The following is a 17,915-nucleotide window of genomic DNA, read 5'->3' on the forward strand; positions in this document are numbered from 1 at the left end:
AAGCCACAGCCAAACGCACTTGGAGACACGCTCGAACCTAAGAGGAACGGAATAAGTGTACTTAATTGGTATTGCCTCGATAAAAGAACCAAATTCACGTTTCCACTCTACATTATTAACTTAACAAAAGGCTAATTTAGGCCTTTCCAGGAAAATTTAGGGTCGTTAACTAGCTAAAAAACGAGATACTTGGAATAGCAATAAGGTAAAATTGACCATGCCGTTTCGAGAACTATTCGCCGGTTTTATTATATTTCCCGCTATTTCCGATGTACTTCGTAAATGATGTGTGTCATTCTAGACACTTTTTTTGAAATTTATATAGCGGCACGATATTACGTGGAAATCATCGTTTTACCGCGTATTTAGCTTTGATGATGATGATGACGATGATGACGATGATGATGATGACGACGACGACGATGATGATGATGATGGTAGGGGGTTTTGGGAAGGAAATATCAACGCTGGGAAGGCAAGAGTTACAATAAGCATAGACTCGTAAGCCTGCAACATGGCTCCGTAGTAAATCACTTGTCGCTCAAGAATCAATTGTTTCCAGCCTATTTACACCCCTCATTAAGTTTCGTTAATTAAGTCTGGAAAAAGCGACGGCAATAACGTCGTACGGAGGTGCGTTACAATTAATTTCGAAATTCGCAATCCGCCAATTTGTCAAAAATGTACTTCCCGAAAAATCTTTCCCATCCCCGTGCTTCGCGGTTCTCTATATCTCCGAGTTTCACGTGCACTTCCACTTATTAGATGGTTCCGAGAAGGTGGCCACATAGGCCAGACAGGGCAATATTTCTGTTTGCCAAACAACCTAACAACCTTTTTGTTTTCTTAGCTTTTTGGCAACTGGTCGAGATTAATAACAGTTGTTCTCCGATGGCAAACATAATCACGGGGTTCAGCCCGGTATTTACATAATTTGTTTTAGGTTCCACATCTCGTTAGCAGATAAGACGTTACAGGAATATGTTGCTGGCATAGTTATTTTATTTTTCGATATCTGAACAGGTTTTAGATTATTTTGTTAGTAACAAGACAAATTGCGTCTCATCATACTTGGAAATTGACTCTGATGTTCTACGAATTCTCAACCAAAGTTTAACATGGCTTAAACTCCTATACCTAACAAATTTTCGTGTTCCCCGAATTTGGGGTCGAACTGAACTTTACTTAATTTCAATATGGCTTCACGGCCTATAGACATTCCAAGAAGTACCTCGCCTTCAACGCTCTACTCGCAGCTGCGTTTTCAGAAAAATGACAGGCTGATTTCCAACAGGCGTGCGACCCGGTACGACGGTGTGGTTAACGTTCTTTTTTCGTTTAAACACCCATGAGAGCGTACCATCAGCTTGACGACGATGATGGTGAAATTTGTACGGCTTTTTTTTAATAGGAGATAATTTGTTGGTGCTACTCTGAGGTGGTCTCAACGCCGTTCGGGATTAATGTTTTTTGTAATGATTCCTGCAACGTGATTCGAAAGATTTTGGTTCAATATGGTAATTTATGTAAATTCTTTAGAAGTTTTTAATCTAATGAATTGTTCATCATCTAGCAGGTTGTTATTATGCTTAATTGAGACATCCATGGGGGCACTAAATGAAGTTTAATAGTTCCCTATGAACGTCTTCGATGCTTTAATATGCACGTTCTCTTCTCCGGGTTGAAATTCGTTCAGGTTAATTTAGGCCATTTTTTCCTCTGAATTTCTACAGGATATATAATTTTAATTGGGCGGGCAACATGTTTTACACTCGGGCGATAGACCTTAGGTCGACACTGAGAGCGGTCCGAAGTGGGTTCCGTGGTAAAATGGTAGGTAGTCTAAGGATCACTATTACTGCATTGACTATTTCCTTTGAAAATTCCTTAACTTAATAGAGTAAAAAAAGTCGTGTCTGATATATCTTCGAGGGTTTCAAAAATGACGAATTCTGAATAAAAATTTTACTGATGGATCTATGCGATTATGGATACATCTTTCGTGTTCTTTAATATCGTCAAAATGTGGATTTGTATAGGCAGTACTCTGATGCCAAATCCCAAACCGAGTGTCCGAAAATCGCGGACAAATATCTTGGAGGCCACTCCTTAATTGAAATAAGACGATTCTTCATTTAAACAAAAAGTCGCATACGCAATGTAGTTATTGATATACGACATATCATTATTGGTACATGCGGTATTAATCTTAGATTTTTTTCCATACATTTTATTTCAAAACCGCCTTAGTTTCTGAGATATTAAAAGGAAATTTTATATCGCGTGTCTAGGCGAACCTTGGACTCATTAACATAGGAAATTGGTTTTAATTTTTGCGCCTGCGCGGGTTATCCAATTGGAAAATTTTTACGTTAAGATCATTATGCTCAAGACCGGCCATTATTACGCATTTTTTCCAATCTTCCAATTTAATGCCAATTCAATCTCAAAATCCCTCCAAAATTTAAAAAATTTGAATGTCCTGCGCAACCGTCCGAAGCCACGATTGGTCAGAGTCAACGTCAAAATGAAACAAACCCAAAGCTGCCAACAACATAAGCGTAAAATCCCCACATCATCTGAATTTTCTCTTCTCTTACTTAACCTTTGTTTAAATGCAACAAAGAAAAGGTGGAAACAAACAAGTTTAAACAACTATCTACATAGTAAAGTTCAACCAAACAAGTAAGTTAAATAAAAAAACTTTAACACTGCAAAAACATTTACAGCGATCGCTTGAAGAAGTCGCGGACCAATCACGACCTCGACCGGTTACGCGGGATATTCAAATTTTTGAAATTTGGAAGGATTTTGAGCCAAAACGGCTCTAGTTAAAAGACTAAAAAATTACGGGCTTATGGCCGATCTTGAATACAATGGCCTCCGTGTAATTTTTTTTCAATCGGATAACACCCGTAGGCCCAAAAAAATTAAATCCGATTTACTACGTTAATCTCTAATGTCCAATGTTGGCCTGAATACCCGGTAGGCGCGCTATTGTTCGCAATCTTCAAATCTAGATTTGAAAAATCCTTTTTAATGTATGAAAAGTGGTTCCTTTCCTAGGACTAAGACTAACTCCTAGGACTAACCTAAGACCCCCTTTTCATCTAGAAATTTTATTGTGGCGAGCAATTAGCAGCTAATATCCCAAAACTCGAATTCCATGTTTGATTTAGAGACCCTTTCCTTTCTTGCAACGTTGCCATATCAGCATCAAATCAGCAAAAATAACATAAAAACAGCCCCAATTTTATTCCAATTCGCCCGTATTCGGAGACCGCGAAACTTTTGCGGATCTAATCAATAGCTAAAGGGCGTGCTTTGCTTGCTATTTTCACACGTCATCCGAAACCAGTTAAAGATAAGGCAAAAACATAAAAGACATAAGAAGATTTAAAATCGAACAAGTATTTCGAGTTTCGAGTCAGCGAGTGAACGGCCTGTCCTCAAACGAAGAAAGTCCGTCCTCGACATTGAACCATCCTGTAGATCGATTATTACAATCTAGTTGTACAGACTCTAAACGCTGGTCGTCGTCCGAAATTTCCACGCTATATCTCAAAAACCGAATGATGTTTCTAAGGCAAAACGTTGAAAAAATCTGATTGTGAAACGTCGACATCAAGTATTTGAAAATCACTCGTTGCGCCCCCTTCAAAATGTTTATGGCCCATTTCCGGACACCCTGTAGATCTACCTGCTAGACGTTTCTGTGCAACTCCCTAAATCGTCGGCAATTTTGTTGAAATGCGTAATAGTTTCAAAGTTAAGCGTTTCTGAAAACTGATTGACCATCAACTTAAGAACGCCATGGCAGATTGATTTACTCGGAAAATTAGCCGCTTTCAGTTTCCGAGAACTGACCTACTAAACCAAAGACACTCGATGTATTATTAGCGAGGCATTATACGGTATTTTTAATGAACTATCATGCGATTAGCCCACTTTATGTTGTGTGTAAGGATCTTTATATCATATGTATTGAACTCCTAGCTATGTAACGTGAATTGTTCTATTTTGATGCATCAAAGGCAATTCACAATTATCAGTTTAGAAACACCCACGTTTTTATGTAGTTAAGTGTTTAGAAGATGATGCCAACAAAGTAACGTTTTGTTTAATGAATAATTTAATAAAGTACGTAACTATTTTTTACCGTGAATGCACAACACAAGAGTTTTCTCATTGTTCTATTGTTATTAAATGTTAAACAGAACACCTGTTATGTATTTTAAGCTATAATGATAGTCAATTGGTTTTTTATCCCACGAATTTCTTGGAAAAAACTGTTTAAACAATTATAACTAAAGCAGTTCTATGTATTATGCATATCCGCTAACGCTAGGAGCACGAAGCAGCTCAAACTTTGAGTACATGCCAGGAACAAAACGGCGCTTTCATAATCATTCATTGCCATTCGATTAAATTCCTTTTTTCCAATTTACATTAATTTTGCATTTAAACTCGTGCACGTTAATTTTTCCTTTGCTTAAGGTGTCCGCTTCTGAAGCTCAATCGTGGAGATCTCGGACATCATAGTAGAGACGAGGTCGGTTAAATTGGTGCGAAGCTGCATGATTTGGAGCTGTACGCCGAATCGTCGAAAAATGTGCCGTTTCAACAACTGAAAAATTTCGATGAATTTCGAAAGTACGGCAGACGCTTGATAACGAAAGCGTGCAATAATGAAACAGTGCGTTAATACAAACACAAAATTTGTGCTATAGGATCAAGCGGGTTGAGCGATAATTCGTACAATCTGTAGGTTTGATGAAGGAAACAGTTCTTGGCGGCACACAAAATAAAGCCAACGATAATAGGAAAAGCAAAAAATCAGCGGTAATTTAAAAATTTGAATATCTCTCTTGATTGTGAGCGTCCAAAAGCCGCTTGGCCCGTCAGTAGTATATTCCTCAAACGCTTTACCCCTCAGATATGACACTGAATTTAGAACAAATGTCCCGCATGTGCATAATGTGGGGATTATTTCATTTGTAGGTAAAAATTTCCTGAAAAACAGAAGCTTCCAATAAAAGTTTTGTTATCATTAGATAATGCATCAAGCCATCTTTCAGAGCAACATTTGAGGAGCGATGGGTCAATTTTTGCGTTTTGTCACGTACTACATACCGCCAATTGTAACAACAATTTGGCAAAATTTATGTAACTACCGAAAATTAATAATAACCGAGACACAGGGCATCACAGTAGAAAAATGAAATCGCATTTTTTTTTAATATCTACAAAATACTTCGAGCTAATTTCACGTGATTTCCAATCTCTAACCGTAATTGGTCTTCAATTAACATACCTTGTAAAGATTCAAACAAATATATTAACAATAACTAAAACAATTAGTTCCGTTAACAGTTACGTCGTTGCTCCACCAATCAGCTAATAAACAAAATTCAAAATGCAGCAACATTATTTTGGAATTACCAATTACTATTTAATATAAAGCGATCGTTCTGTAACAGGGTTGCAAAATGCATTCAAGTAAATGGTGGACAAGTCCAGTATTTGTTGTTATAGGAACATATGTTTCATTTGAACTTTTTTTGGTTCTTGTCTCAATATTCGTTTGAATCTTTGCTATATGTGTCAACAGGAAGCCAACAGTGGTATTAAATTATTCTAATATTATCTTTGTGCTTTTTAACAAAACAAATTAATTATGTTATTTCATATCGAGAAGTAGAAGAAACGGGAAGTCGAGCAATTTAATTTAATTTCTAGGAAACTGTTGCTTCCAGCGATACCAAAAAAAGTATAACTTTTTTTAAGTAAAAAAGGTAAACAAAAAACTTGTGTAAGTCCCAAGTGGCATACACCGTAGCACAAAAAAGTGGAAGCGGTTTAAATGGGTCCTAATGGTTGTTTGTGGTGCCCTCTAAAAGATGCACCCAAACCGTTGATAAGTTAAAATTTCGCATCTCCAAAAACCCCTACAGAGGAAGTTCCGTAAAATTCGCTCGATGTGTTTGAGATATATTAAAGACAATGCGATTCCATTTTTCAACTTCGACACCCTGTATCTCGGCGATTATTAACTTTTGGTATAAAATAACTTAGCTAAATTGCATTATTTTTATGTCGAAAATTCGTCATTACCGTGCATCCCATTACTAAAGACTCACCTAGTATATTTTTTTAAGCAAGCTTTAGATTGCGCTGAATGTATTGACCGTTTTTTTTAATAAATCGTTTTTTTATTAAAATCACGTTCGCTAATATAAACATTTTGTTTGAATTAGTTTACATTATCGAGCGTCTGTTATACTCGAAAATACACGGAAATTTGCTAAAACACGCTTTTAACTTCCTCCCGGCTTATGTGCAAGGCAATTCATTCAAAAATATTCAAAATGAAACTCATCATCATTGCAATTTTCCTCTTCTACAAAATGGCGATATCACTTGAAAGGTTACGTTTCGATTTTCGACAACCATCATCAATTTCCAAGCAGTCTTCTTAAAATCTGCTTTGGTCCTAAAAATTAAATCAGAAAAAAAGGCTGAATTCAAAAGTGTGGAAATTCAAGATTGCGCCCATAAGAAAAAACAAAATTGATGACGGTCGTTGAAAATCGAAACGTCGGATTTTAAATTTGACATCGTCTTATTTTGGAATACGCAAAGTTACAACGACGAAGTCTCAATCATTTTGGGTTCTGTACTTCGTCAAATATGCTGAGCCAAAAATAAAAACACTTTTCCAAAAATTCAGTTTTTTAATACCTCCGAAATTTATTGGATTTTTGAAAGGTTTGAAATAGCATATTTTAAAACTCCGGATTATGCAACTTTGCCATAGTTTAACTGATTTCCCATCTTTTACGGTTACCAAGATCGTCACGATGGCGCTCAATAAACGGTTCATATATGTGGCTCCATCTGTGACGAAGCACTGAAAGTAACCTACATTTTTATACACACAATGTGTTATGTAGATTTTGTATACGATTGTGTGAATTACACATTCAAATTCTAATACAGAGCGAAGCAATTGGACCTCCTTTATCCTCTTGGTCATTCACATATTTCTGTTTCTTTCTCATAAGATACAGGCTTTGGTTTCTAATTGTTTGAAAACACAAAATCGTTTTCCTCTCCTGTTGTAATGAAAGTTTTAGTGACCAATTATTATATTTCTCTTAATCGGTTAAATAAATGTTTAAAGGAAAAACAAATATCTACATATAATAGAAAGTTCATATGTACATAATATATGTAAGGGCTAAAGAAACCAGTGGGAAAATTAATGAAGAACCAGCAAAAATGTAAAATTTTCAAACAAACTTTTAGTTACTGTTAGTAAAACAATGGAAAACCTGATCACTTTTGTTGACGGAACGCCCTCGAGTTATCGATACGAATTATGAAAGCCCTTCTTCACATAGTAATTAAGTGCAATCTGAAGATAACGATAAGTTTCCAATTCAACTTATTAACCGTCTTCAGAAATGAGGGAATCTATCAAGGTAGAGATAATGCAGCGTCATCGCATCATGAAATTGTGCTGAACAAAAGTTGTAAATGCTGAAAAAGAGAGCAACGATAATGTGGTCGAGACGACGCTCGCATGTCTTGTTAAAATTCCTATGCAGAGGAAAGCCGATTCCTGTCTCAGCGCCTGATGTTACATATTTTGATTATAATTTAAATTTATATTTTAGAACTTGGATCGATTCAGGTGCAAAGAGAGTGTTTTTTAGCAATCCAATAGACCCGATGATTGCCCATCCCTATTTATGACATTGACATTTCTGATTGACGTTTGTCATGTTGCTTTCAGCACTTGCTTCTGTTTGTTAGTAAAATATGTTTTATTCCAGGTTTTTTTGAGAAAATAAAGCTTATTTTAGTATAGCGCTAAAAGAATATAACTTGTTGTCCCTTTCATTTTTTGCGGTTCTGGGCTGAATCCCAATTCCAGATCATTTCTCGGAAATGGCCGATTTCGTCGACTATGAAGCAGAGGAAAGTAGTGAGGTAAGAAATCTTACATTCAATTTATTACTAAAAAATCTTTTTGTTTCTCAAATCTCGTGAACCTAATGTGTAAACTCCGATTCTCCCTTTCCTAGAGAGATGATTTTCAACATTTTCCCACACAGAAATACTGTCTCTTAATCAGGTACTAATAAGTATTGTTTCAGGAGGAGGAGTTGGATTCCCATGACCGAAAGAAACTCAAGAAAGTTAAAGCCATGGACGATAGTTCTGAGGAGGAAGAGGATGGTAATTAATCTTATTTTGAGGCTCTTCAACCACTTATCTAAGAGCTTAATAACCTCAGGTTATTAAACTCTCAGACATATTATATCTGAAATAAAAGTATAAAATGAAAAAACGTTATGGAAGTGTAGCACAATGATTTAAAGTGGCACTGGAAGAGAAAGTGTATACTTATTTCTTGTATTTGCCCTAACATCACAAGGTTTGATATTGAATAAAATATGTACTACTGGGAGACATAGGGATTTTCATTGTGCAGTTAACAAAATAACCCTTGTAAACAAGTTCTTTCTAATCATTGCACTAGGTTACTCTAGTTGAATGTGTACTTAATTGACACGTCCAAAGCTCATTAATCATTTGAATCATATCAAGAGACCTCCAAAATGTTTATATGGGTGAAGAAATAAAGGAAAGCTTGTGACATGACATCAGGCTTTTTCAGTTTCTTATTAGAGTTGACTAGATTACAATGTCAAATTTGGAATTTTCATTTATTTTTAATTTAAAATGTGTTAGAACTGCCTAGCTTGCAATCAGTTTCTCTTTAAAAGGGCTGGGGATGCTTACCCTGGTGCTGTAAGTGTGTGTGTACAGTAACAATAATTTACCATTTTTTGACCAAAAAATAATTTTTTTTTAAAGATGATGACAGACTCAGAGAAGAATTAAAAGACTTGATTGATGACAGACCCATTGAAGAGAGTGATGGTGAAGACTCGGATGCTTCTGGTGGGGAAAAAAGAAAAAAATCTGATGATGAAGACTTAGACGATAGACTTGAAGATGAAGATTATGATTTGCTGGAGGAGAATTTAGGTGTTAAAGTTGAGAGACGAGTAAGCAGTCGAATGATTCTAATATTGTTTGCGCAATTAAAACCCACAGTTTTATATTTAGAAATTTAAAAGATTGAGAAGAATCCGGGATGAGGAGAGTGAGGGAGAAGATGATCATGATCAAGAACAAGAAAGGGAGCAAATTGCCAATGATTTGTTTTCAGATGATGTAAGTATAGCCTTAAGCTGTTAGCAGGTTTTAGTGTGGTTCTAAGTATTTTAAAGTACAATTTTATTTGTTGCACTTATCAGGAAAAGGATGCCAAGGTAAAATTATCTGTTGGCCAATACGTGGATTTTATAGAGACAAAATTTAATCATCTATATTCCACAATTAATTGTTGCAGGATGACGAAAGGCAGTCTGAGCGTAGTCATCGTCCTGCCCCTGAACCTGAACACTTTGGGGAAGAAGAAGATGAGGGAGAATATTCAGATGCTGATGACTTTATAGTAGATGATGAAGGCAAGCCAATAGGCAAAAGGAAGAAGAAGCCAATTTTCTCAGATGCAGCTCTCCAAGAAGCACAAGAAACATTTGGAGTTGACTTCGATTATGACGAGTTTTCCAAGTATGATGATGAATATGATGAGGATGAGGAGGAAGATGAAGATGATGAATATGAAGAAGGTCAGTGTTGCGTTACTAAAGTATTTATTCTATTTTTACAATATTATATGTTTAGATGAGGAAGGTGAACGCAGGCGAAAACATAAGAAAGCTGCTAAAAAACGCCCTACCAAAAAGTCAATTTTTGAGATTTACGAACCTTCAGAGCTTAAACGAGGCTTTTTCACGGATTTGGACAATGAAGTGCGAGGCACAGATATTCCTGAAAGAATGCAGTTACGCGATGTTCCTATTACTGCCGTTCCTGAAGATTCAACTGAGTTAGACGACGAGGCCGAATGGATTTATAAACAGGCGTTTTGCAAAAACACCGTTTCCAATATCGACGCAAATTTAACTGCAGAAGCTCGCGAAAAACTACGCAAAGGACCTCAAACTATAGGCAAGATACGGAAAGCTCTGGATTTTATGCGCAATCAGCAGCTGGAGGTGCCATTCATAGCGTTCTATAGAAAGGAATATGTTCAACCTGAATTGAACATTAATGATTTGTGGAAGGTTTACAAGTACGATGCAAAGTGGTGTCAAATCAAGAGCCGTAAAGAAAACCTACTGAGTTTGATAGAAAAGATGAGGTCTTATCAGATGGATGAAGTTATGAAGAATCCAGACGCGCCTCTCTCTGAAAATATTAGGTAAGTTTTTTTTTTAAGTGATTATTTTCGTGACGTTGAGGGGATTTATAGGCTTATAAGAGATGCGGATATAGAAAACTTAAGGAAAGTGCAAACGGCGGAAGAACTGAATGATGTTCATAATCATTTTATTTTGTATTATGCCCAGGATTTGCCAGCGATGCATGCGGCCTGGAGAGTGAAGGAAAAAGAAAGGTTTCTTAACGCCAATTAGTAATTGTTGTTTTCTATTTATTTTGTGTATGGGGAAACTTTTAGAAGGAAACAAGAAAGGCGTACTGCAAGATTAAAGGCTTTAGCCGAATCCGAGGAGGGTGCAGATGTTACGGAGGAAATTCCTGATGATGATCAGGATGACGAGTCAGGACCTGATACCATCAAGTACGCAAATAGGTCAGGTTCCTATTCATTGTGTATGCGAGCGGGTATCTACTCTCTAGCAAAGAGATTTGGTGAGTTGATCGTTTTATGATAATTGTTAAGTATTGTTAATTGAGCGAGTTTCTGCAGGCTTAACTCCGGAACATTTCGCCGAGAATTTACGAGATAATTACCAGAGACATGACGTTGACCAGGAACAGACTGAACCAAGTGAAGTAGCTAAAGAGTACATTTCAGCAAAGTTTCAAACCGTTGATGATGTTTTGCAGGTAATATTTTATTTACTAATTATAAATTTCAATGGGATCTTCCAAGTACAGGGTGCAACGTTCTTAATAGATATGAGCTTAGTGGAATTAGAGAAATGTTGCGCTTAATATTAACACCTTTTCATACAAGATATGGTGGCAATGTTAAAAAATATTTTTCGGAATACGATTGAAAATTGAAAAATTGTTTACCAATCTAGTTTTTCACAATTGGATAACAGAATGTTTGTTTATATTTTCGCCTTGATGCTGACTTATTCTTTATAATTGGTAATTTAAAATGGAACAGATTTGATTATTTCATGAAATCGTAATAACACTCGATGATCTACTTAAAAGTTAATAAAAAAAAACAATTCATACTTTTGGCACATTTCTAAGTTCGCTTTTTTTGTTCAATACCATTATACTATAGGTATAGATACAAGGATATTTTCATGACAGAGCGGATCTTAATTTGTAGGCGGCCAAATATATGGTGGCTTTACAAATTGCCAGAGAACCACTAGTACGCAAATGCATTAGAGAAGTTTTCTACGAAAGAGCGAAAATAAGCATAATTCCTACAAAAAAGGGACAGAAAGTAATCGATGAATCTCATAATTGTTATTCCCTGAAATACGTAAAAAATAAACCGGTGCGAGACTTAACCGGAGACCAGTTTTTGAAATTGACCCTTGCAGAAGAGGAACAGCTGTTAAAAATAAAGATAAGCGACAATATTGAAGGTCATACTTCGTCTTCGTATGTCGACGAAGTAAAACAGCTCTACATTCGAGACGAATTTAGTAAAAATGTCCAGGAATGGAATAAGGTACGAGCTGAATGTGTAGAGCGGGCCTTGACGCGTTGTGTTTTGCCAGATCTGCAAACTGAGCTTAAAGGGGTTCTCTTGAGCGAAGCCAAAGAGTTCGTGCTTAGGGCTTGCTGTAGGAAATTGTACAATTGGATTAAACTTTCTCCCTATCAAGTGGAGTTTCCAGAGGAAGATGAAGATGAGTGGGACACGAGTAAAGGTATTAATTTGTAATGGTTATTTGATCATCTGTATTTTCACTCGATGCTTTGCAGGGATAAGGGTGATGGGTCTGGCTTATGTTCCGGACTATTCTCAATCGGCGTTTACGTGCATAGCGGCGCCAGATGGGGATATAACGGATTACTTGAGATTACCACACATTCTAAAGAGGAAGAACAGTTGGAGAATGGATGAAAAGTTGATGAAAGAGGCCGATTTGACAGCGCTTCGCAACTTTATTTTTACGTATGTTTGAATGTCATTTTTTCTGAACTTTTTTTCGTTTAATTAGCGATATTTTATAATTTTTCACAATTATTACTTTTTCAGCAAAAAACCACATGTGATAGCCATCGGCGGTGAATCACGCGAAACCTTAATGATCGCCGAGGACCTACGGGGAGTCGTAAGCGAATTAGCCGAGTCTGAGCAATTCCCTGCAATTAAAGTAGAAATAATTGACAATGAACTGGCTAAAGTCTACGCTAATTCGAACAAAGGCGTATCTGATTTTAGGTAAATTAACATATACATAACCTAAACATTTAGTTAATTCAAACATCCTAGAGATTACCCAGAATTACTGAGACAGGCTATATCTTTGGCCCGTAAAATGCAGGATCCGCTAATTGAGTATTCACAATTGTGCAATAGTGATGAAGAAATATTAAGCTTGCGCCTGCACCCACTGCAAGAACAAATTACCAAAGAGGAGTTGCTAGAAGCATTGTGTCTGGAATTTGTCAATAGGTAGGTAAAAGAAATAATTAAATGAGACAGTTTCAGTAATTGATAATTTTAGAACAAATGAAGTTGGCGTGGACGTCAATTTAGCAGTCCAACAGGCGCATAAAAGCCATCTGATTCAATTTATCTGTGGTTTAGGGCCTAGAAAAGGTCAAGCACTTTTGAGAGTGTTAAAGCAGACCAATCAACGTTTGGAGAATAGAACCCAACTCGTAACAGCCTGTCATATGGGACCGAAAGTGTTTATTAACTGTTCTGGGTTTATAAAGGTACTTTAAAAGTTTCAAGCGGTTTGTTGATGATAAAAAAATTATTTCTTTCAGATCGACACAAATAGTTTGGGTGACAGCACAGAGGCCTATGTTGAAATTTTGGACGGCTCGAGAGTTCACCCGGAGACATACGAATGGGCTCGAAAAATGGCTGTGGATGCATTGGAATATGACGACGACGAAGGAGCTAATCCTGCCGGTGCCTTGGAGGAAATCCTCGAAACTCCTGAGCGGTTAAAAGATCTGGATTTGGACGCCTTTGCCGAGGAATTGGAACGGCAAGGTATTACTGAATTGCGATTTTTTTGGTTTATGTCTTGTCAGATTTTTTGGTGGCTGTGGAAACCCGTGTTTAAAGAGATTTGAGGAGTTTTTTGGAGTAACAAAATATGTTCAACACATTGGAACTCCTTCAGTAACTTTATTTTTTGGTATGTCTATTTTCTATTTAGTTCTCATTTTTATTTCAGGATTTGGCAACAAGAGTATAACCTTATATGACATCAGAGCCGAATTGAACTGTCGCTACAAAGATTTGAGAATGCCTTACCGCTCGGCCAACCCTGAAGAACTATTTGATATGCTTACCAAGGAATCACCTGAGACTTTTTACATTGGCAAAATGGTACAGGCCACTGTAATCGGAATTGCCCGCAGAAAGCCACAAGGTAATATCTATAAAACTAAATTGCTATAATAATTTCCAAACTAATAATCAAAGCTTGTTGCTTATATTTGAAGTTAAATGTTGCCGAAAATAACAATATCTAAATGCAGAAAAATATACATGTAAGTGCATCCTGAAACCATCGTACAAGTGTATTTGAAGATCCAAGCAGCAAGATATCTTTTAGAGGGTCGGCCCTGTAACAACTTTCTTCCGCAACATATGTATGAGTTCTCAAATAACCTTGTCCAAGGATGCACCTATCAGAATGTATTTCAGCATTCGAATATATTTCCTATTTTCTGAGATATTTAGCTTCGAATATGAGGTACAAATATATTGTGCGTTACCAGTAGTTTATATGCATTGGTAAATTTTGGCTTTTCATATGCGGATAGTCGGTAAAATTATTGTCTTATCGAATTCAGCACGTAAATTAAAGAAAAGATCGCTCAAAATAGTTTCTCGTGTTTTTTTCTTATTGCAAGCTAAAATTTCTCTTAAATTTGTTGACAGTACATTTTTCTATGATATCCATTTCTTCCTACTTATTTAGGTGAACAACTGGATTCTGCAAATCCCGTCCGTAACGATGAAACCGGATTGTGGCAATGTCCGTTCTGTCTGAAAAACGATTTTCCTGAGCTTTCCGACGTGTGGAACCATTTTGACGCGGGCTCCTGCCCGGGTCAGGCTACTGGTGTGAAACTCCGACTCGATAACGGAATTTCTGGATATATTTACATCAAGAATTTGAGCGATAAAATGGTGTCGAATCCAGAGGAGCGAGTAGGTGTTGGACAGTTGATACATTGTAGGATAACGAAAATCGACGTTGAGAGGTTTTCCGTGGATTGCACATCTAAGTCGAGCGATTTACTTGATAAGAACCACGAGTGGAGGCCACCAAGAGACCCATATTACGATCAGGAACAAGAGGATAAAGATAATAGGTGGGGATACACAGTTAATATCCGAAAAAAGATACTTTACTTCAATATTCTTTTTGAGAGGGACCAATTTGCTGCATATTGAATGTTTCTTGTCTTCGCTACTCTCTATCCATTTCGCTTAAGGAGCGTCTTATTTGAAAGATCTAATTTTTTTATTTTCACATTCTGTCGTAACAAAAATCTATTGTTACTGTTTAAACATAATCACTATACTTGATCTTTGCATTGGTATAATATGAACTTTCGATGCTGAGCTTGTTCCTATTTCTAAGAGTCGAAGCGGAAAAGAAAAAAAATAAACAACGACAGACATACATCAAACGAGTGATCGTCCATCCAGCATTCCACAACATATCCTATACCGAAGCCGAGAAGTTTATGGCTAACATGGACCAAGGGGAAGTAATAGTCCGACCGTCCAGCAAAGGAGTGGATCACCTGACTATAACGTGGAAAGTAGCAGAAGGCATTTGTCAGCACATTGACGTTAAGGAACAAGGAAAAACCAACGCTTTTTCATTGGGAAAATCACTGTGGATAGGCAACGATGAGTTTGAAGATTTAGATGAAATCATTGCCCGACATGTTCATCCAATGGCTTCTTATGCCAGGGATTTACTGACTTTCAGGTATGTAAAGTTCTTGCGTATTAACCAATTCCAGTGCCCTTAGTTTTGGAAGTATTTAGATACTACAAAGACACTGGTGGCGGTCTAAAAGACAAAGCTGAGGAATTTATTAAAGAAGAAAAGAAAAAGAATCCTTCAAAAATTCATTATATTATCGGCGCATCCAAAAATTTTCCCGGAAAGTTTCTGCTCTCTTATCTTCCCAGAGCCAGGGTTAAACACGAATACGTCAGTGTTACACCAGAAGGGTTCCGCTTTAGACAGCAATTGTTCGATTCAGTTGCGACTCTTTTTAAATGGTTTAAAGAGCACTTCAGGGATCCCATCCCGGGAGGAACCCCTAGTACTCCTCGCGTCGGCGGCACAACCGGAAGAACACCTTATCAAGGTAACTAACAATGTTAATGTTATAGTTATTTACTTAAAAAGTGCAGAAAGTGTCAACTGCTGATCACATGATTCACTGGACTAGTAAACATTTTACCATCAATATTTTTCCTACAGGCCCATTTACGTTAACTTTATTTCGCACTGCAAGTTTCGTTAAATATTAGCTTGCATTAAAATCTTTATAATTAGAATTTTATGATTTTCTTTAGGTGCTGCTACTACTCCGTTTAACAGTATGAATCTAGAAGCCATTCAAAGGGTGGCCCAAAACTTGCCTAGCCACACTTTGCAGAGTTTATCGGCTGTGGCGAATCAGACCCCACACTATCCTCATACTCCTGGTGGAGCATATGGAGCCAATTATATTAACACGCCGTACACTCCAAGTGGACAAACTCCATTTATGACACCGTATCAAACGCCGCATGCACATCAAACGCCAAGGTATGTGATCCCTCCTTTTCTTATGACAAGGAAAATATTCGAACAACCTTATTTACAAATTAACGACCCAACGGATGCTGGACAAAGGTAGACGGAAACCAGTAGATTAACTTGATACGTGACTAGTTATATGATTCCTCTTTAGCCACCATATGTTTCTAAGTTTTTTTCAACCTATTGTCTGATTACAATGTCCCTTCTAACTGTCGGTAATTAATTATAGCAGAGAGATAGATAATGAATTTAAACACAAACGCCATAAAATTATACCGATAATCGGAAAATTTAAAAAAATCATATTTGGTTTTAAAATGTGTGGAAATGTGAAAAACAAAGGCTAATTGCGATTAACATAATGTTTCTATTGTTTTGAAAAACATTCCCCGGTAGGTATATAATTTTTCTTTTTTACATTAAATAGGTACGGGCAGTCTACACCTTCTCCAGTTCAGTCAATGATGGGCTCCGGACCTTTCCTCCATCCCGGAGCTGTGACACCTTCGAGTCAGATTAGTTCTAGTCCCTATTCTCGGTCTAGCCAAAGGAACCACTCGGGGCATAGTATGCCTCCACCACACAGGTACAATATGAGCCTCTATTATGTAAAAACATATGTATCTTTTTATTTATTATTTGCAGGAGACATGGAGGGCCTGGTGGATACAGGTTTAGTGGTAGCGGAAGCGGCTCAGCTGATTTGGATTGGCAAAAAGCTGCGGAAGCATGGGCATCTAGAAGTAGACGTAAGGAATCTTTTAATTACGTTTGAAAAGTAGACTTAAGCAATTTACTTCAGAAAATATTACTTTTAAATGTAATATTTTTTTACATAGCAATACATAATGTTTTCGTCATTCTTTATAAGAAAAAGGACATGATTTCTTTCTTTACTAGTAATTTAACGCTTAGCCCGTATTTAAGCCATTTGATGTTTAATCCATTGTAGTTGCTATAATTGATGAAAACGTTACACTTTTGTTTTTGTTTCCAGCTGGATCAATAGGGCAGAGAACCCCGAGGTCCACACCACAAACAAACTTTTCCCCACACTCTATGTCGTTAGGCGACGGGACTCCTTTATATGACGAAAATATTTAAGATATTATTGTAATTTTATGTTAAATTATATATTTTACGACACGTGTTACTTCAAATTACGTCCAATACTCCTTTTACTTCACTTCAATAATCCGCTTTTATTAATCCTCCCCCTAACCCAAGAACTGAAATCTTTTATTTCGGAGTTCGAAATTTGCTTGTGATAATTATAAAAAAGTTCAAAGAAAATCTTTAGACTTAGAAGTGAGCATCAGCATGTCTCGCTTAAAATAAGACATTTTGCAAAAAAGAGCACAATAAAGCGTGCCCACAATATAAATAAAATCAAAGTAGTTAATTACCAGTAAAATCTTTTTTACCATGGCGTCATCTAGTATTGAGTGACAATGGTAATTCTCACAAAAACGAAGGTCAACTAAAGAAAAACACTGCAATTCTCATTTCCATAATCTTTATCTTTTAGTTATTTTCAATAGATGGCGCAAAGAGCTAAAACTACCTTAAATTTCACTGCTATTCGAACGTGCTTACTATGTTCATATATAAAATTAAAAGCGACGCCAGTGTACTCGCTTCGGCGGTACATATACTAAAATTGGAACGATACAGAGAAGATTAGCATGGCCCCTGCGCAAGGATGACACGCAAAATCGTGAAGCGTTCCACATTTTTTTGTAAAAATTTTTCACGAAATTTTATTGCAAAATAAAAATGAGAATTTAACTGATAAATTTAAACTTC

At 36.7% G+C, this 17,915-nt stretch overlaps 1 protein-coding gene and 1 non-coding gene across 3 annotated transcripts; both read left to right on the forward strand.

The window, feature by feature from the left end:
* Positions 1–7,766: 7,766 nt before the first annotated feature.
* On the forward strand, positions 7,767–17,255 carry Spt6 (transcription elongation factor Spt6). Of its 2 annotated transcripts, XM_066295640.1 has the most exons (24): positions 7,767–7,995; positions 8,163–8,244; positions 8,887–9,080; positions 9,142–9,249; positions 9,333–9,347; positions 9,428–9,710; positions 9,766–10,345; positions 10,397–10,540; positions 10,604–10,797; positions 10,856–10,995; positions 11,459–12,011; positions 12,067–12,259; positions 12,344–12,529; positions 12,581–12,763; positions 12,816–13,029; positions 13,084–13,315; positions 13,503–13,700; positions 14,256–14,652; positions 14,925–15,281; positions 15,341–15,669; positions 15,881–16,115; positions 16,537–16,695; positions 16,755–16,858; positions 17,107–17,255. In XM_066295640.1, the coding sequence occupies exons 1-24, from the start codon at positions 7,954–7,956 to the stop codon at positions 17,211–17,213; spliced, it is 5,229 nt and encodes a 1,742-aa protein (XP_066151737.1). In that variant the 5' UTR covers positions 7,767–7,953; the 3' UTR covers positions 17,214–17,255. The 2 variants fall into 2 exon arrangements, with proteins under 2 accessions (XP_066151737.1, XP_066151738.1); XM_066295641.1 differs by lacking the exon at positions 9,333–9,347.
* Positions 17,256–17,739: 484 nt separating this feature from the next.
* Positions 17,740–17,846, forward strand: LOC136346635 (U6 spliceosomal RNA). Its single transcript, XR_010733337.1, has one exon. It is a non-coding gene; the product is annotated as a U6 spliceosomal RNA (small nuclear RNA).
* The last annotated feature ends 69 nt before the right edge of the window (positions 17,847–17,915 follow it).

This window comes from Euwallacea fornicatus, chromosome 23, assembly GCF_040115645.1.
Source record: "Euwallacea fornicatus isolate EFF26 chromosome 23, ASM4011564v1, whole genome shotgun sequence".
Classification (NCBI taxonomy): domain Eukaryota; kingdom Metazoa; phylum Arthropoda; class Insecta; order Coleoptera; family Curculionidae; genus Euwallacea; species Euwallacea fornicatus.